General features: G+C 43.8%; 1 protein-coding gene across 6 annotated transcripts in view; it reads left to right on the top strand.

Annotated features, from left to right (window-relative positions):
* The window catches only part of RELN (reelin), a 357,738-nt gene that overhangs the window by 327,322 nt on the left and 9,879 nt on the right, over positions 1-20,537 (top strand). For 4 of the 6 annotated variants that reach the window (XM_087934256.1, XM_087934254.1, XM_087934255.1 and 1 more), the window contains 9 exons: positions 875-981; positions 2,313-2,555; positions 4,041-4,216; positions 5,781-5,854; positions 8,726-8,887; positions 11,191-11,348; positions 12,819-13,038; positions 14,798-14,995; positions 18,301-18,399. In XM_087934256.1, coding sequence (XP_087790382.1) covers positions 875-981; positions 2,313-2,555; positions 4,041-4,216; positions 5,781-5,854; positions 8,726-8,887; positions 11,191-11,348; positions 12,819-13,038; positions 14,798-14,995; positions 18,301-18,399 — 1,437 coding nt within the window. Of the gene's footprint in view, positions 1-874; positions 982-2,312; positions 2,556-4,040; positions 4,217-5,780; positions 5,855-8,725; positions 8,888-11,190; positions 11,349-12,818; positions 13,039-14,797; positions 15,251-18,300; positions 18,400-19,225; positions 19,629-20,537 lie in introns of those variants that run through there. The other 2 variants (XM_087934257.1, XR_015743791.1) reach the window with 2 other exon arrangements.

Raw genomic sequence — 20,537 nt, 5'->3', positions numbered from 1 at the left:
ATCCATGAATGGTTTTAGACCAGAAAATTATTTTGACCCAGCTCCTCAAACATGACAAACCCCCTGTAGTCGAAGCAATGATTCCTTTATCAGAAGCGCCAGCAGTCCCGGCAAAACAAATATCTCACTCACAGCAGGCTAACAAGTCTGTCTGGCAGAAAGATGAATACTTGTCTGCCACCTCTATTCATCTCTGCCCCCTGTCTTTTATCCCTAGAGCCAGGGTTGGACTTCGCTAGCAGTGGTGGCTCTTCCATCCCGAGGATCGTCCCATAGATTTCCACTGCTCTCCTCTCCTCTGCCTTCTGTGCACCTATGTGTCAGGCACTGGACCCAGCTGTTCCTCCTCTTCCTCATTAGACACTTCCAGACCTGGGGGCTGTTGACTGTCCATTTGAGGGCTGATGGACAGCCCAGGCTCTGCCTCTGTCTCTCTCTCTCTTTCTCTCTCTCTGATGGCTCCAATTCCCTCTTCCCCCTCAGGTTGCCCTAATATTGACCCTGATTCCTCTGATTTGGCTGCCGGAGAGGCCGATGGCCAACAGGCCACAACAAAAATACAGGAAAAGGAGTAAGATGTAGAAGGAAGGTTTGGAAAACACTCCATATAAACAGCTTTTGTATTCATCTAGTCCAACTCTAACCAAACATCTTGTTTCTGAAATTCACTTTTCCCACAGTGATGTTATCAGCATCTAAAAATCAAATTAGGAGTTTTAATGTATTTAAGTAAACCACGAAGTCTCAGGTTGAGCTCCATAATTCCCTCAGAAGAACCTTGAGAAAGGAAGGTATCCAGGACTAAACACACATGCAGCTTCTTTCAGCATGTTATTAAAATATATACTTAGTGATGCATTTTTTTTTTATCCAGGTTTCTACAATACTGGGGAAGAATAGGGAGTGAAAACAACATGACCACTTGTCATAGACCAACATGTCGAAAGGAAGGAGTTCTACTGGATTACTCAACAGATGGAGGCAAGTGATTTATAATAGTGTTCTAATAGTGTTCTGACCCAAACCTTGTTCCAGGTAAACAAACACCAAACAGAGATAAAAGCAAAACCTTTTGATGCTTCTCTGTGAATTCCGTTAATTCACGGTTAAAAGGCTATTAAAACTTAATTGTCTCTGATAAGAATGAGCCTTGCCAAGGTTGTGCAAGGCTGCCAAAAGCACTAGATTAAGTTGCCAAGAATTATTCCAAACAAAAAATCTTCAAACACAAGCCAAGATAGTCTGAACTTCCACAAGGCTTGAAGTGCAAGAACTTCTTTGCTTCCTGAAAAGAACTCCGGTTTCTCAGCTGGCTTTTATCTCTGAAGGGAGGGGCCATTACCTTGCAGCCTTACTCCCAAGTTGCCCGTGCTGCTGCAGCTGCTCTTTCCTACGAGTAGCCCTGCGTGCACACACACCTGGCACAGGCTCCTCGGGGACCTCCTTATTAGTGCTGCCAGCCTCCACAATCTCCGAAGGCAGCACTCCACTCCCTGGTGGTCCTGGCCCCATCCCTGCATCACACGCAGGCCCCTCATCTGAGTCTTCGCTCTCCAAGACCTCAGCTGTCTGCACCTGCTGCCAGCGAACCACAACAAACAGATATTTCTATTAGCCTAACATAGGGGTGGATAACTATGGCCCCTTTACGATCTGTGGGCTTCAACTCCCAGAATTCCTGGCTTCTATGCTCCCAGAAAGCATGTCTGGCTAGGGAATTCTGGGAGTTGAGGTCCACAGGTTGTAAAGAGTCCATAATTGCCTACCTCTGGCCCAACAATAGAAAATATACAAAGAAAGAATATTAGCTATAGACAAAGCCATACTTTGCAATAGAGCTTTTTAAAATGCCTTTCTCTTGATTGTCAGAATTTCAAAAATTCCAGGTTTCAACAGCCCCCTTTTTTCTGATTTTTGTTCTATCCATACATAAATGAAAGGGGAAAAACAAAGGAAGTTTAGATACATAATACAGTATATACCATTATAATCCAGTGATGGCTGATTGAAACTCATACACCTAGCCAGATGTTTTGGATTGCAGAAATAAAATTCTGCAGTGTTCAAACTTATGCTTTATTATTCCTTCTCTTGAAAGATAATATATATTCTATATATTCTAAGTATATATTACCTGGCAATGTCTACTTTCTATGAACATATATTCTATGTTCATAATGATTGCTTGGAGAAAGAGGATTATTCCCATTTTATAAAAATACAGCCCTCGTCACAAATCAGCTCTTCAGAACTCCACAAGGAACCTCATACCTTTCTTGATTCTTTCTTTATCTTGAACCACCATAATACAGGAATATCGTGGACGTTACTGCATGAGATGGATTATCAGAAATATATCTCCATCAGGCACGATTATATTCTGCTCCCAGAAAAAGCTCTCACCAACACAACCCGCCTACGCTGGTGGCAACCATTTGTGATTAACAACGGCATTGTTCTTTCGGGGTTTGATCGTGCTCAGTGGGCCCTGGACAACATACTGATTGGCGGAGCAGAAATCAATCCCAGTCAACTGGTTGACACGTTCGATGATGGTAAGAATCAAATAGCGAATTAACTTCTTTCCTAAAAAGTTACTACAAGGGGGGTGATGGCTCAGGAGTTAAAGACGCTAAGCGGACAGCCCAGATTCGAAACCCGAGTGCTGTGCAGATGGGGTGAGCTCCCGTTCTCACCTCAGTTCATGCCTATCTAGCAATTCGAAAGTATGTAAATGCAAGTAGATAAATAGGTACCACTTTGGTGGTGGGAAAGTAACCACTTCAGTGTTGGCTGCACCCAGGTAATGCTGACATGTTCACTCCTAATAAATGTTTTTTTTTTAAACTCTGAGAGATACGCCTAGAGACTCATGATTCGAATGGGGGTAAATTGTCGGAGCCCTGACACCACGTTCGATATAGTCATGCCGGCCACTGAAGTGTCTTCTGACCATGCTGGGTCCCTCGTCTAATAAATGGGGATGAGCGCCGCCCCCTAGAATTGGGCAGGGAAAGCCTTTACCCTTTTTTTAGTGCCAGAAAATATACAGGTAGTCCTCGACTTACGACCACAATAGTGCCCAATATTTGTGTTGCTAAGTGAAATATTTGTCCAGTGAATTTTGCCCCATTTTACAACCTTTCTTGCCACAATTGTTAAGTGAATCACTGCAGTTGTTAAGTTAGTGACATGGTTGTTAAGCGAATCCTGCTTCCCCATTGGCTTTGCTTGTCAGAAGATCGCAAAAGGAGATCACATGACCCCAGACCACTGCAACCGTCATAAATACGAGCCATATGCCAAGCATCTGAATTTTGATCACGTGACCAGGGGGATGCCACAAGGGTCGTAAGTGTGAAAAATGGTCATAAGTCACATTTTTCAGTGCCGTTGTAACTTTGAACGGTCACTCAGTGAATTATTGTAAGTCAAGGACTACCTGTTCATCGTCCACAGACTGCTGATTGACTTAAACATTCATACAAGGATTTGGATGGTGAATGTAGAAGACTCTGTTATCTTTTTCTAATATTCTAGTAAAATTCTTCCTCTTTTCCTTTCAGCATCTCCAACTCTCTGAATTAACATTCCATCTTTACAAACAATGGGATAACTGGGAAGATGATCTTAACTATTTATAGTTTGATTACATTGGGAATTTCAAAAAAATTTACTCCCTGTGGGCGTGGTTTGGTGGGCGTGGCATGGCTTGGTGGGCGTGGCAGGGGAAGGTTACTGCAAAATCCCCAATTCCCTCCCCACCCCACTAACCTGCTTTCCAGCTCCGTTCTCCTGTACAGAGCAGCCAAAGAAGACCCAGCCAATCAGCTGGGACTCAATGGGAGGCAGAGAATAGATGCGGGCGGGGCCAGTCAGAGGTGGCATTGGGCGGTTCTCCGAACTACTCAAAATTTCCACTGCTGGTTCTCCAGAACTGGTCCAAACCTGCTGAAGACCACCTCTGGTTAGGATATATTGTGCTGTGTATTCTGCACAGTGTAATTTTCTGGTTCATTTTCACTCCTTGATCTGAACAGAAGGCATCTCCCATGAAGAAAATTGGAGTTTCTACCCAAATGCAGTCAGGACGGCAGGGTTCTGCGGTAACCCCTCCTTTCATCTCTATTGGCCAAATAAGAAAAAGGATCAGACGTATAATATCTTGTCTTCCCGGGAGCTCATTATACAACCTGGATACATGATCCAGTTTAAAGTAAGAAGATATTTCTGTGCATTCAGAGTAAAACATTGATTTAAATCAGACTTGTCCTGAAACTGTTCAAATTATTACCCCATATTTACTGTATGTTGCTTATTAGAGTTTTTGGAAGTTACATGTGCATCTAACAATAGTATCAATTAACATCAGAGGGATAGAATCAAGAGAAGTTGTTATGGCAATACCACTTTATAATGCCTCCGTAAGGCCACACATGGAATACTGCATTCAATTTTGGTTGCCACGATGTAAAAAAGATGCTGAGATTCTAAAAAGAGTTCAGAGAAGAGCAACGAAGATGATTAGGGGACTGGAGGCTGAAACATATGAAGAACGTTGCAGGAATTGGGTATATCTAGTTTAGTTTGGTGAAAAGGAGGACTAGGGGTGACATGATAGCAGTGTTCCAATATCTCAGGGGCTGCCCCAAAGAAGAGGGAGTCCAGCTATTCTCCAAAGCACCTGAAGGCAGGACAAGAAGCAATGGGTGGAAACTAATCAAGGGGAGAAGCAACTTAGAACTAAGGAGAAACTTCCTGACAGAACAATTAATCATTGGAACATCTTGCCTCCAGAAGTTGTGAATGCTCCAACAGTGGAGGTTTTTAAGAAGAGATTGGACAGCCATTTGTCTGAGGTGGTGTAGGGTTTCCTGCCTAAGCAGGGTGTTAGACTAGAAGATCTCCAAGGTCCCTTCCAACTCTGTTATTCTATTCTAAGATGAATATATAGATGGTAGGTCAATTGGAAGAGTGGTGTCTAAGGCTTATTTATTCGATTTTTGGCCTGCCTTTGTTACTTTATAAGTAACTCAAAGTGGCAAACATACATAATACTCCTTCCACTTATTATTTTCCCCACAACAACAACAACCCTGTGAGGTGGCTTGGGCTGAGGGAGAGGGACTGGCCCAAAGCCACCCAGCTGCCTTTCATGGCTAAGGCGGGACTAGAATTCAAAGTCTCCTGATGATTGGCCCAAAGTCACCCAGCTGCCTTTCATGGCTAAGGTGGGACTAGAATTCAAAGTCTCCTGATGATTGGCCCAAAGTCACCCAGCTGCCTTTGATGGCTAAGGCGGGACTAGAATTCAAAGTCTCCTGATAATTGGCCCAAAGTCACCCAGCTGCCTTTCATGGGTAAGGCGGGACTAGAACTCAAAGTCTCCTGATGATTGGCTCAAAGTCACCCTGCTGCCTTTCATGGTTAAGGCAGGACTAGAACTCACAAACTCCCAGTTTCTAGCCTGGTGCTTCATCACTACACCGAGCTAGTTGTCTCTCTAGTTACTCTTATGAGTAACTAGAAAACCAAACTATCTTATTCTTTATGAGAAGAAAAATGCTGTTATTCAAACGAAGCAGAAGTGAAATATCATATATAATGTGCTGCTATTGCTAAAGTTTTGATTAACCAGAGAATTTCTAGGGATATCTTTGGGATTGGCTATTTTGGGACAAACATATGCAATGGTCAATCAGAATGGACAAGGAGAACAAATTGTTGCAAACAGAATGACAATATTGAAGAGAAAATGTGTCTCATTTTAATTATTTCAGATTGTGGTTGGCTGTGAAGCAACATCTTGTGGTGATCTCCATTCAGTAATGCTGGAGTACTCTAAGGATGCTAGGTAAAATATAAAATGTGTGGCTGCGATTGAAAACATGGAGTTGAAGATTCAAAATACCTATTTTACAATTATTTAATATTTGTGTGAATATCAGTGTAACTGTAGATATGAATGTAAAATCTCCCTGAATTCAAGTTCTATTATTGGAATTTATAAATATGTCTAATGTCAGACATCTTCTCAAAAGTTCTGTTTTAATTGGATAGTAAACTGGCATAACTGGGGAATCCTGAATCAGAAAGTTCCAGGCTTCCTTGCAGTACATAAAAACTACAAATCCATTTCCTGCACCCATCATCGCATCACATGCCCCAATCACCATTCGTCCTCACTTGAAACTTCTCCTCACTTAGGTGCAGAATAACATGACCTTGATTCAGAAAAAGAATGTTATTATGTCTAACTACATACACTCCAAGAAATTCCCCCCTCACATTTTCCCAGGCTCAAAATATGGCAGTGTGGGAGCATCTGGTCTCAATATGGCTTCCAAAGCTGACATCTTGTTTATCTATCTTGGTAACAGAACAGATGCAAAATTTCTTCGTCATTGCCAAGATTTTTTTGGTTTTTTTTTTCAATTTTTTCAACTCTAACTAATACACGTAGCCCTCAAGATACAACCACATACAAAACGTATGTTGCTAAGTGAGAAATTGATTAAGTGAGTTTGGCCCCATTTTACGACTTTTCTTACGACATATGCTAAGTAAATCTCTGTAGTTGTTCAATTAGTAATCCAGTTGTTAAGTGAATCTGGCTTCCCCCATTGACTTTGCTTGTCAGAAGGTCGCAAAAGGAGATCACACGACCCCGAGACACTGGAATGGTCATAAATATGTTTCTGAGAGTCTTAAGTTTTATCACATGACTGCGGGGATGCTACAATGGTCATAAGTGAAAAGTGGTCATTTTTTTCAGTTTTGTTGTAACTTCGAATGGTCACTAAACAAACTGTTGTACGTTGAGGACTATCTGTAGTTCTTGGAGCTTCTCAGCCGAAGATCCAAAAGGCATGCACACATATAAACACACTGATATTTACAAACAGTTCTAGAGATACATTATATAGCAGGCCTGCATTAATATAGCCCAGTGGTGGCTAACCTTTTTGGCTCCTGTGTCGAAAATTGTGCAAATGCTCGCACGCACATGCCCCTGTGCCAGCACCCAGAAGGCAATGCGCACAGCCCCCCCACACCCTCTGCACATGTGCGCACTATCCTCCCCCCACCTCCTTACCTGCACTGCGCATGCGTGTGCCTCCCAGCTGATTTTAGGGCCTTTTTTGGCCTCCCAGAGGCTTGAGGGAAGCCTCTGCAGCCTTTGGAGGCCCCAAAATTGGGCTGTTTCGTCACTTCCGGTATTTCCAGAAATACAGGAAGTGACTAAACGGCCCTGTTTTTCGGCCCACAAAGGTTGTGGAGGCTTCCCTTGAGCCTCTGGGAGGCTGAAAAAGGCCCAAAAATCAGCTGGGAGGCACGCACATGCATTGTGTGGTAAGTTTGCCTGGGGCTTGCATGCCCGTACAAATGGCTCTGCATGCCACCTGTGGCACACGTGCCATAGGTTCGCCATCACGGATATATCAGTAAAAACTCCTCACCTTTATCAAGTAAGCCAAACAAAGTGTCGGGATTCCAGCAATCGCTCTATTTAAATTATGATTCTTGAGCCAAACTTCAAAAAGCTTCAAAGGATTCATTAGAGGCAACATACTGGCACTGCCTTGTATAAAGCGAACTCTGGCATACATAATTTACAGTCCCCTGTGACCCTGTTTCCCCCTTACCCCCTGGTGTCTCATAAACCAAATTCTCTAATTGAGCCCGTTGACGGGCTGGGTGTCATCAATGATGTTCTCCAATTAAATATATTTGCTGGCAAAAGCTCTGGTATTTTAGTTACAATCTTTTAAAGATAAGAGTTGGAATGTACTTTTGCTTTCAACTGCTCTTCCAGATTTCCTTCCTCCTCTTCCCCCATTCCCTATGGCAACTACTGAAACAGGCATAAGAATGTTTTATGAATTTACCCAAAGCTCTAAGAAAGCCCAAACTTCCTGCTGCTAAGCGAGACAGTTGTTAAGTGAGTTTTGTGCCCTTTTCAACCTTTCTTGCCACAATTGTTAAGTGCATCACTGCAGTTGCTAAGTTAGGTGAATCTGGCTTCCCTATTGAATTTGCTTGTCAGAAGACAGACAGTATATAAAAAACAGTCAGCAGGTAACCCCAACAGGTAAAACTAATCTTCAAAATCCTCTGTTAACCCTCTGTATTGCATCTGATGGGTGGGAAGTCCACAAAGGGCTTCCAATCTCTTATGAACTTATCTAGTGAAGTCCCAAAGGTGCTTTTTTTCTTTTTCAAGAGGCCATTGGACTTTCTGGTTTTTCTTTGAAGAAGTTTCACTTCTCATCCAAGAAGCTTCTTCAGCTATGACTGGATGGTGGGGAATGGAAGGATTTATATTATATACCTTGAAGACAGCTGGTCATTTGCATCCTTTTTAGTGAGTCGTTGAGGCCACTTGGAGGTTTATCTGTGTCTTCAGGGTCACCTCAATGACTCTCTAAAAGGATGCAAATGACCAGCTGTCTGCAAGGAGTATAGCAGAAAGTCCAGTTATCTCTTGTAAATAAAGCACCTTTGGAACAACCATGACCTGGATGGCTGAGAATCTCCATAGACATCCAATGAAGGGAAATACAAACAGAAACCTTCTGTTTTAACTTCCTTATGCGGTGAAAAGGCTTAAAGAGAAAGTAGAGAAGTCACTCAGGGTTGTTGGGGAGGGGGTTTTGGCCACTGTTGGCCAATGCATTCTCTCCCTTCCACCCCTAGCAATTTTACCTCTTTGGCTTCCCTTCAGATTAGACTCCTGGCAGCTCGTCCAGACGCAGTGCCTTCCGTCTTCCTCCAACAGCGTTGGCTGCTCCCCATTTCAGTTTCATGAAGCGACCATCTATAACTCTGTCAACAGCTCCACTTGGAAGAGGATAACCATTCAGCTGCCAGATCATGTCTCCTCCAGGTAGGCTTCTCTCCAAAATGTGACCGCATCTTCAGGGGTGGGCTTCAAAAATTTTAACAACCTCTGCCTGGTTGCTGGGTGGCTGTGGCCGTGGTGGGCGGGGCATTATTACCCTCCCCAAGCTCCGGAGGCTTTCCTCAAGCCTCTGGGAGGATGAAAACAATCTCCCAAGGCTCCAGAGACCCGAAATGGACCCATTTCCTGCCTTCCTGAACTTCCAGGAGGCCCATTTTTCACTCTCCCCGAGCCTCTGCGCGTGCCCTGCACTTACCTGGGATCCAAAATGGGCCATGTGGAGACTACTGGGAGGGGAGAGGCTGGAGCCAGCCAGTCGTCGGAATTACTGACTCACTGAACTGGCCATAAAATTAGCTAGTCACATTGTCCAACAGAATGTCATTGTATTGTTATGAGAAAAAGTCTTTGGTTTTGGCGAACACCTGCTGAAGTGTCCTTGGCTCTCAAAGCTCATCAATGTCTGGAGCCTATATTCCATCTCCCTCTTCCTCTCCCCTCCCTACTTCGTTGGCAAGCTGAGAAGTGATAATAGTTGCAACAGCATAAGCACGGGTGGGCTTCACAAATTTAACAATGAGTTCTCTGCCTGGTTGCTGGGTGGGCATGGCTATGGTGTGTATGTGTTGAGGTAATTCCCCGTTAGGAGAATGAGCGCATACAGGGAGACGTATTTGAGAGTAGTGTTTGAATAATACACATACAGCACACAGATACACTGTACAGTAAATGTAGGTTTTTACTTCCAGAAACGTTAAGCAAAGTTCAAGATAAGCAGTCCAAAAGTCATTCACAGGTAAATCAGTCAGTTTTTCAATCCAGGGATAATCCAATAACAAATTCCAGTGTCAAAAACAGTTCATTATCAGACTTACATTAAATCCAGGAATATCAATTAGGAAAAATGGAGGAACGGCAATACTTTCCAACAGAAGGAAACAGAGACTGACTCACACTCTCTTCTGAGACTAAGACTAAGACAAACCAGGTTTCTGGCTCCATCTTATGGCCATTTGAGAAACCACACCTAATTACAGTTTTGCATTTTCTTAAAGATACAGTTTTAAAATGTTTATCCTGGTTTATATATTTCTAACCCAAATACCTGTTAGGTGACTTATATTCCTAACAGTGTGGCCTAGTCAGCCTCCTGCACCATGGTGAGGGGAGCATTTTTGCCCTCCCTGGGCTTCTTGAGCCTCTGGGAGAGCGAAAACAACCTCCCAAGGCTCTGGAGGCCAGATACGGGCCCATTTCCGGGCTTCCTGAACTTCCGGGAGGCCCGTTTTTTGCTCTGCTCAAGCCTTCACGTGCGCCATGCACTTACCTGTGATCCAAAACGGGTTGTGTGGAGACTCCTGGGAGGGAAAGCGCTGGGTGGGTGGGGCCATTCAAGTCATCAGAATTACTGGTTCGCCAAACCAGCCATAAAATTAGCTACCGGTTAGCTAAGGTTTCGCCCAAACCGGGGAGTACCGGTAAGAACCCACCCCTGCACACCGTGCTTCTTCAGTAAAATATCCCCCCTCAGAACATTCATTGATTTTGGCTATATCGTGGGCCGAAATAACACAAATTAACAGCTGGTCCTCAACTTGCAACCTCAGTTGAGCCCAACATATTTGCTCCTGAGCGAGACAGTCGTCGAGTAACTTTTGCACACTTTACAACCTGTCTTGCTACTGTTGTTAAGTGAATCCCTACAGTGGATAAATTAGTGGCACGGTTCTTAAGTGAATCTTGGTTTCCTCATTGCCAGGATTTCCTGCTTGCCAGAAGGTCACAAAGGGGCATCACATCCTCCCCGTCGTAAATACGAACATTGTGAAATATGAACCAGTTGCCAAGCATCTGAATTTTGATCCCGTGATCATGGGGATGCTTGCAAAGGTCATAACGGTGAAAAACAGTCAAAAGTCACATTTTTCAGTGCCATTGTAACTTTAAGTGACTGCAGTTATTAAGTTAGCAACCCGGTTGTTAGTGAATCTGGCTTCTCCATTGAATTTGCCCATCAGAAGTTTGCAAAAAGGGGATCACATGATCCCCCGGAGACTGCAACCGTCATAAATATGAACCAGTTGCCTAGGGTCTGAATTTGGATCGTGTGACGGTCGTGTGAAAATGGTCAAAAGTTACTTCTTTCCATGCCTAATCGTCATTAAATGAATGGTTCTAAGATGAGGGCTCTCTCTATTGGTATATGAAGTGGAAGCCAGGGGGGTGTAACAGCCAGAATCCTGACACGCTGACCTCTTTTGTCTACACGTGGGCAATTTTATTTCTAGTGCGACCCAGTTCCGGTGGATCCAAAAAGGAGAAGAACCAGAAAAACAAAGTTGGGCGATCGATCATGTGTACATTGGAGAAGCCTGTCCCAAACTCTGCAGCGGCCACGGATATTGTACCACGGGGGCCATTTGTATTTGTGATGAGGAATACCAAGGTCAGATTTGGTATAGATGCAATGTTTCCTTTCTCAGATGTTCATGGTGGCTGCAGCGTGTTTGTGTTCCTTTAAATCAGGGGTGTCAAACTCAATTTCATAGAGGGCTGCATCAGGGTTGTAGCTGATCATGGGGGGCTGTGGTGGGCGTGGCCATGGGGGCATGGTCAGTTTGACATCACTCATGTCGGGGGTGCCCGTGGTGGCCTGAGTGCTGTGCCAGCGAAAATGGGCTCCCGATCTGGTTTTGGATGGGACAGCTTCCTGCAACCCTCTGCCAGTGAAAATGGAGCTCTGGCAGAGGGTTTCAGGAGGCCAGCCCAGCCCAAAATGGAGATTGGGAGCCCAATTTTGCTGGCAGAGGCACCACAGCAGTGGTGGGATTCAAAAAATGTTACTACCAGTTTTGTGGGCGTGGCTTGGTGGGCATGGTGTAGTGTAGCTTGGTGGGTGTGGCTTGGTGGGTGTGGCTTGGTGCGCATGGCAGTGGAAGGATACTGCAAAATCTCCATTCTCACCCCACTCCAGGGGAAGGATATATGCAAAATCCCCATTCCCTCCCCACCCCACTAACCTGCTTTCCAGCTCCGTTCTCCTGTGCAGGGCAACCAAAGAAGACCCAGACGATCAACTGGGTCTCAATGGGAGGCGGAGAATAGATGGGGGTGGGCCCAGTCAGAGGCGGTATTTGCCGGTTCTCCGAACTACTCAAAATTTCTGCTACCGGTTGGGCTGGATTCAGCCTGTGGGCCTTGAATTTGACACCGCTGCTTTAATTAGTGTTTTCAAACAGCTTCTCTTGTGTGAGGTTGGGTTGATATTTTGATAGTGGAGCTCTGGATTCAGATTAACAGAGTTGGAAGGGACCTTGTATGGATAGTTTTAGAACAGAATAGAATAGAATTCTTTATTGCCCCTTTGATACCCAAGGAATTTGTCTCTGATTAACAACAAAGTGATAGGTCGTGGATCCTAACTCATAGTTACAATGTATGAGAAAACAAGTATAAGTATGAACATAACATATAAACATATAAGTATAAACAGGTATAAGTATATACATAATAAATGAGTATGAATAAATGGGAAGGACAGGGATGGGTGCACTTATGCACAGACTTCTTAGGAATGGAGTGAGGTCCACAGTAGAGAGTTTAAGGTTAAAGTTTTGGGGGTTTGAGGATGTAACAACAGAGTCAGGTAGTGAGTTCCAGGCATTGATCACTCTGTTGCTGAAGTCGTATTTTCTGCAGTTGAGTTTGGAGCAGTTTACTTTGAGTTTGTATCTATTGCTTGCCCGTGTGTTATTGTGGTTGAAGCTGAAGTAGTCATTGACAGATAGGATGTTGTGGCAGACAATTTTGCGTACTAAGCTTATGTCAGACCGTAGGCGGCGTAGTTCTAAGTTGAATATAAATTTTCAGTTGCAATAACTTGATAACTGTTGAAGTGAGATACTTTTTTTTTCAGATGACGATTGCTCCGTTTTCAACCATGAACTTCCCAGCTACATTAAAGATAATTTCGAGTCGGCAAGAATTACCGAAATAAACTGGGAAATTATTCAGGGTGGAGTGATAGGGAACGGATGTGGACAGCTAGCCCCCTACGCTCATGGTGACTCTCTCTATTTCAATGGCTGTCAGATAAGGCAAGCGGTGACCAAGGCTCTGGATTTAACCCGAGCAAGGTAATTTTAGGCATCATGAATCTAAAACGTTTCCTCGTTTAAATAGTGTGATAAAATATTGAGGCGTTCTGGAAATGAATGGCAGTTAAATTGGGACTAATTTTAAGAAGCAAGGTTAGAGAGATCATTAAGAGGTCAATAAGAGCAAACCCCCACTCCCTGCTAGCGCTGCTGATGTTACCCAGGGGTGGGATTCAAATTTTTTAACAAACGGTTTTGTGGGCATGGCTAGGTGGGCATGGCCATGTGACTGGGTGGGTGTGGCTTCTTTTTTTGCCCCCCCCCCTCCCATTTTTTTCCTCCCGGGCCTCAGGCAAGCCTCCTGGGGGTATTTTTGCTCCTAGAAGGCTTCCCTGGGGCTCAGGAACGAAAAAAAACGGAGCATGGGAGGGGCGTGCAGCATCCCCCATGCTCTGTTTTGGAGCCTCAGGAAAGCCTCCTGTGGGGGTGTTTTTGCTCCCAGAAGTCTTCCCTGGGGCTCAGGAAGGAAAAAACAGAGCACAGGGGGGCAGCACCCACCCCCTGCACACCCCTGATTGCCTCCTTGGCCTCGGGAAAGCCTCCTGGGCGAAGCAATAAGACCGAGAGGGGGATCCCAGCACAGCTGATCATTGGAGAAAAACAGCTGATCGTCAGGAAGGGGAAAAAAAGCAAAAGAAATACCTTAAGAAGGGACTAGACGGGGGGATGCAGTTAGTTATGTCAGGCATGCTGCGATATAGCGCATGCGCAATAAGGACTGACTGGGTGGGGAGGGAAGGGGTGGGTGGAGAGGGGCGGGGCCAGCCAGGGGCACGATTTGCCAGTTTTCCAAACTGGGCAGAATCATAACAACCAGTTCTATAGAACCGGTCCAAACCGGTAGAATCCCACCCCTGATGTTACCTAGTTGGATAATGAAATGTCTGAAAAAAAAAAAACCCTACCAAGTTCAGAGACCACCAAGAACCCCACAGTTCAATGCTGAGCTACAAATATTCTCTTAGATTTTTGTGCTAGCTGAATGGTAAGGCTCACATGTTTTTCGAATGTATGAGTGCAAAGAGCAAAACATTGAATTGTATGCAGATGGAAAACACTTGCGCTTGGATGTATTCAAGTAGATGTTCCATAAGTCAAAGCATAGAAATCTAGTAGGAAGGTAGACAAGAGACCATAGTAGAAGAGAAGTTAGTAGAGAATGGGGACTGGTTTTATAAATACATCCTTTCCTATGCCGAAAACTATTGGCAACTAATTTTTAAGACATAACAGATTGCATTAGACCGTAACAAGATGTTTATTAAAAAAAAAAAATCCACCAGACCAAGTTAGATGTTTATAAAAGATATAATAAGACAAACACTGGGAAGAAAGTTATCTACTCTAATACTTATTTATATGTATATATATTAATTTATTTATTATCAAATCTATTTGCCCCATCTCGTATCCAATGACTCAGGGCAGCTAACAACTTAAAAACATTAAAAACAGCACATAAAGATTGACTAATTCTTACAATAATTTGATATTATAATTTTAATAATTGAATTATTTGCGCTAATTACTAAGAATTGTAAAGTTTTAATTGCCTTGTCTTTTTGTATGTGATTTATGGGTGGGTTTGTTGGGTGGCTCTGTGTGTGTGTGTGTGTGTGTGTGTGTGCGGTTGTCAATGTTTCGATAATTCTTTTATTCTTGTCAAAGATCAGGAATTAACTCCTTCTCTTTGTTATCATCCTTCCTCCTGCTTTCCTCTCCCTCCTCCCTCCCCCAGCAAAATAATGTTTGTTTTGCAAATTGGAAGTCTTTCACAAACCGATAGTTGCAACACAAATCTCAGTGACCCCAACACTGTGGACAAAGCTGTGTTGCTCCAGTACAGCGTAAACAATGGAATTACATGGCAAGTCATTGCACAACACCAGCCAAAAGATTTTATACAAGCACAAAGAGTGTCTTACAATGTGCCACTGTGAGTATGCCATTATACTACGTTTCTCTTTAGAGTGAAAAGCATCGGGCGCAGAAAATCAGGATCTCACGCTAAATTCTTATGAAGCTGATTAACGCCATCACACCTATAACCAGGGGTGGGATTCTACCGGTTTGGATCAGTTCGGGCGAACCGGATGTTAAAATTTGCATCTGATTCGCCGAACCCATATTTGAACCGACCGGCTGGCCCCACCCCTCCCAGGAGTCTCCACGCAGCCCATTTTTGATGCAGGTAAGTGCAGGGTCTGCGCGAAAGCTCTGGGAGGGGGGGCAAATGTCTGTACTGGAAGTACCAGAAGTCTGGAAACGGGCCTGTTTCCAACTTCTGGAGGACCTCCAGAGCCCGGGGAGGCCATTTTTGCCCTTCCAGAGGCCTGAGGGAAGCCTCCGGACCCTTGGGAAGGCAAAAAACAGCCCTCCTGGAAATTCCCGTAGGCCACGCCCACTATGGCCACACCCACCCAGCAACTGGGCAGCAAACTGGTTGCTGGGATTTTTGAATCCCACCCCTGCCTATAATACAAGAATCTAGTCAAGATCAGGCCTATAACACAAGAATCTAGTCAAGTAACGGTCAGCATTAAATTGCTGCTAGATAAGAGCAGAATTGAAGAGGTTGAATTGAGGCCATTTGTGGGAATGTAACAACTCCAGGCTAATTCCTCTCGTGACTCCACCCCCAGGCTCTGCCTGTCCTTTTTCTTTAAAAACCACCAAATCCCTGAATCAAGTTACAGATCAAATCTGATTTTGAGAGAGCTGGAGGCATGTGGCCCTTGGTGACTGAAAGATTGCCATTTGACACTATCACAAAAACTGCAAAACACCTTCTTTGAAAGTGCACGCAGAAAAACGTCATCCAAACCAGTTATTATTGTTAGCGAATGCAGCCTCAATGAAGGTGAACTGGTTTCACGTTTATTTCGTGTGTTTATGAATTTTATTAAATGTATATGCCACCCTTCTCCCAGAGTGGGCCACTATGGGTGATAGTAAAGTGATAAATATAAAAACAGTTCGATTTTTTAAAGGCTACATATCAAACTAGAAGGAAGGAGAGAGAAAGACGGCATAAGGATGAGATCTTCTGCTTTATAGCTTGTGTTTTCTTCAGAAGCTCCAGATACTACACCTTATACTCCCAATTTTATCTTCACAACGTTTTTGTGAATTAGGCGAGGCTTGACCAACAGTAAGTCACTTACCATTCCTCAGAGCCAGCTTCAACATCCATTCCTAGAGCAGAGCTACTGGATTCTGATACAATTTTCAACAACCAGAATCCTTGATGGATTTTAAAATGGCCTAAGAATTCAAAATGGAATCAGAGTAACAGAATTGGAAGGGAACTTGGAGGTCTTCTAGTCCAACCCCCTACCTCAGATAGGAAACCCTATACCATTTCTGACAAAATGGCTGTCCAATCTCTTCTTTTAAAACTTCCAGTGTTAGAGCACCCACAACTACTGGAGGCATGGATTAATTGTTCCATCTGTCAGGAAATTTCTTCTTAGTTCCAGGTTGGTTTTCTCCTTGAAGTTTTAGGCTGGTTCTCTCCTCAGCTTATTGGCTTTTTTTTAGTTTATATTATCTGCTTATTTCGAGCAGTAACACCTTGACATTTAATGAAATCCAGGATGCATTTTCATCCTGCTCATAAATTTTCACAAAATGACCATTTCAAGAGCTACTTCAGATACAAGCCAACCTTCTGCAGCATGAGCTTTTCAAAATGGAGGGCCTCGGCACCCTTCCAGAGTGAGGATTAGAGGAATTGCAGTCTAAAAGATCTGAAAACACATCCAGACTAACGTTCTTCAACACAATCTCCTCAATGCATGGTGGGCCTCAATATCCAGTCTAGGAGGAAATGATGAGAACCAAAGTCCAACATCTCTGAAGGCGACCAGGAAGCTGAGACGTCCTAGTGGACAATCACTTAAATATGAGCCAGCAGTGTACGGCAGCAGCCAAAACAGCCAACGCAATCCTAGGCTGCATAAATAGAAGGACAGAATCAAGATCATTTGAAGTTCTAGTACCACTTTACCAAGCCTTAGTATGATCATGCTTGGAATCCTGCATCCAGTTCTGGATACCACAATATAAAAAAAAAAGATGGCGAGACTCTGGAAAGAGTGCAGAGAAGAGCAACAAAGATGATTAAGGGACTGAAAGCTAAAATATACTGAGAATGTTTACAGGAACTTGAGTCTGCCTAGTTCAATGATGGCTAACCTTTTTGGGCTGCTGTGCCAAAAATTGTGTGTGCGCTTGCATGCTCACACTCGTGTGCCAGCACCTAGAAGGCAATGTGCACCCCCACCCCCATACTCCCTACGCATTCGTGAGCAATTTGTCACTTCCAGTAATTTCGGAAAAACAGGAAGTGACAAAACGGGGCTAGTTTTCAGCCTGCAAAGCCTGCAGAAGCTTTTCTCAAGCCTTTGTGGGGGCAGAAAAGGCCTCAAACCAGCTGAAAATCAGCTGTGAAACACGTACATGCGCAGTGAGGTAAGTTTGCCTGCAGCTCACGTGCCGGCATGAATGGCTCTGCGTGCCACCTGTGGCACGTGTGCCATAGGTTCGCCATCACGGGCCTAGTCCCATGATGGCGAACGTATGGCACGTGTGCTGGAAGTGGCATGCAGAGCCATTTCTGCCGGCATGTGAGAGATCACCCAGAAGACTCCCACTGCATATGTGCACGTGCCCCCTGCCAGCCAGCTGATTGTTGGGTATCTGCTGTGCATGCGTGAGGGGAGATGCATGCACAGGGGCCAGGGCGCATGCGCAGGTCATGTGTGCATGCACAGAGGGGCAGGGGGCAGGGGGATCACGCACGCATTCGGCACACGATGTGGAAAAGGTTAGCCATCACTGGCCTAGTCTAATAAAAAGAAGGACTAGGGATGACATGATAGCAGTGCTCTTATATTTGAAGGGCTCCTACAAAGATAAGGGAATCAAACTATTTTCCAAAGCACCTGAGGGCAGGACAAGAAACAATGGCTGGAGTCTAACCAAGGAGAGAAGCAACCTAGAATTAAGGAGAAAATTCCTAATGGTGAGAACAATTAACCAGTGGAGCAACTTGCCTTCAGAAGTTGCAGTTGTTCCATCACTTTCAAAAAGAGACTGGACAACCCTTTGTCTGAAATGGTATAACGTCTCCTGCTCAAACAGAGGGGCTGGACTAGAAGACCTCTGAGGTCCCTTCTGACTCTGTTATCCTATCTTCTGTTCTTTTCTGCTCCCTCACTGTGTCATTTCTCATTTTAGGGAGGCACGGATGAAGGGGGTGTTACTTCGCTGGTGGCAATCCCGCCACAGTGGCTCAGGCCACGATCAATGGGCCCTGGACCACGTAGAAGTTGTTCAGTGAGTATAACGCATGCCGTCACATCACCACCAGCCCCATATTCCACATCAGGATGGAAAAAATTCAGTTCATGATTGAGTCCTATTTAAACGAGGGGGTTTGAGAAGGTTTTCTCCGCAAATCCCTGTATATTGTGAAATAAAGGAAACGGGGACTTTTTGAAATATAAGGGGAAATATATATATATCAGAACAGTGTTCCCAAGCTGAGCCGCTTTAAGATGAGGAGGACTTCAACTCCCAGAATTCCTTTTGCATTCTGGCTAGGGAATTCTGGGAGTTGAAGTCCTCCCATCTTAAAGTGGCCCTGGTTGAGAAACTCTGCATTAACACATTAAACTTCAACAATGTAAAGCAAAGGTCTTTCAAACTTGGCAAATTTAAGACTTGTGGGCTTCAACTCCCAGAATTCCTGACCTAACATGATTGGAGAAGGAATTCTGGGAGTTGAAGTCCACAAGTCTTCAAGCTGTTAAGTTTGAAGACCCCTGATGTAAAGGAAGTTCATCAGTATAAACCTGATTTCGTTCGTTGCAACAAAATAGAAAATTGTATTGTTCTTATGTAGCATAATATTGCTATTAACCTTGGCACACAATTCCTTATTTTAAAATAGCAGAATACTGTTGAGAAATAAGGTTGGTTATATTAGATTCCATGGGCAGAGATTATATTCCTCCCTAGCAGTTTTACCAAATAAAAGTGTTTTTGCCTGTTAATTCTTTCTCCCCTCACACACACTAAAGTGATCTGATAGTAGAAAAACCACTTTATATATCATTGGAAAGTTATTTACTTTTTCTCTAACAATTTCCTGAAATTCTAGTGTCATGCCGGGCTGGGACTGATCGCTACGGTGTTTGGCTGAGAGAGGTGTGCTTACCCAATAGATAGGTTCCAATATTATTTTATTTAAAGTTTTAGTAGAATATGGCTGATAAAGTTGTTAAGATTACCTCTGGAAATGTTGATTAACTATGAAACTATCATTTCCTTGAATCACTTTTAAATTAGGGCTGGAAGAACCAATTGTTACCGAGCTTCGTTATGCTATGTACTATGTACTATTATTTCCCTTTCAACATTAGCTGTGGAAGGTGTCCCTGGTTTAGAGACTAGCCATGATCTAACCACCATGATTAGTCTTACTGTCAACATCCAGCTTGATGTTGATGTTGTCTTACTGTCAGCAACCAGTTGAAGTACCCAAATAAAAACCCGGGATCATTTCGGTTCTGAAAAGCTTACCTTTTATTGAATACATAGCATTGGAATGGCCAGGTAAAACTAACTTTGAATTTCTAAGGCACCAGTTCACAATATTTAACAATGAATTTCCCAGCCCAACCCTCAGGCTTCCAGGTAGACCATGTAAACAAGTTCTCTTTGTTATGGGAACCATCTGCCTTCTTCTTCACACCTACCAGTATTTATATGGCCTTGAAAAGTTTCCAAACTCCCATGGAACCACAGAAGTTTTGTTTCTCCAAATTAATCAATTCTCAGTCAACATCTGCTCCCCTTTAATGACATTGAAACAAAGAAGCAGGTAGCTGCCCAGGTTTCCCTCTTGACACTTACATTCTTTGCAGCTAAGTCCCAGTAGATTAAGATAATGTAATTATAGCTAATTGTATTTGGCTTAGAATTGCTGGCTGGGATCTAATCTCTTGCTCCATCTTCCTCCTTGCTCAGCCTACCCCCACCCCCCAAAAAATATTGTGGGGGGTCAGGACCCTCTCAAATTCCACGTAGTTGGACTGGAGATTACAGTGAGCAGAGTTAAAACTGGGGGCATGGTATCCCAGTGGTTAAGACACTGGGTTCATTGACTGAAAGGTTAGCAGTTTGAGACCCAAGCACTTCCTGATGGTGTGAGCTCCTGTTACTTGCTCCAGCTCCTGCTTATCTCTTTACCTTTATGGTTGAAAATACCTTGTAGAAGTTCTGGTTTATACCAGGGACCTTGGATGAACTATAGTCAATTGACATCTGTCCTGCTGTTTTCCTCCCCTTCATTCCATGCCATTCTAGATGGTTCCTGATTGTTGGCAGGATCCCTGGGTCCTAAGTGGATTCTTGGTAGAGGACACTCAACCCAAATGAAGCAATTAAGTTGATGGTTAAAAGTTTGTGCG

This window comes from Pseudonaja textilis, chromosome 5, assembly GCF_049901715.1.
Source record: "Pseudonaja textilis isolate UNSWEBS1 chromosome 5, rPseTex1.2, whole genome shotgun sequence".
NCBI classification, from domain to species: Eukaryota; Metazoa; Chordata; class Lepidosauria; order Squamata; family Elapidae; genus Pseudonaja; species Pseudonaja textilis.
Note: the sequence above shows the minus strand (reverse complement) of the source record. Positions and strands in the feature narration are given on the sequence as shown.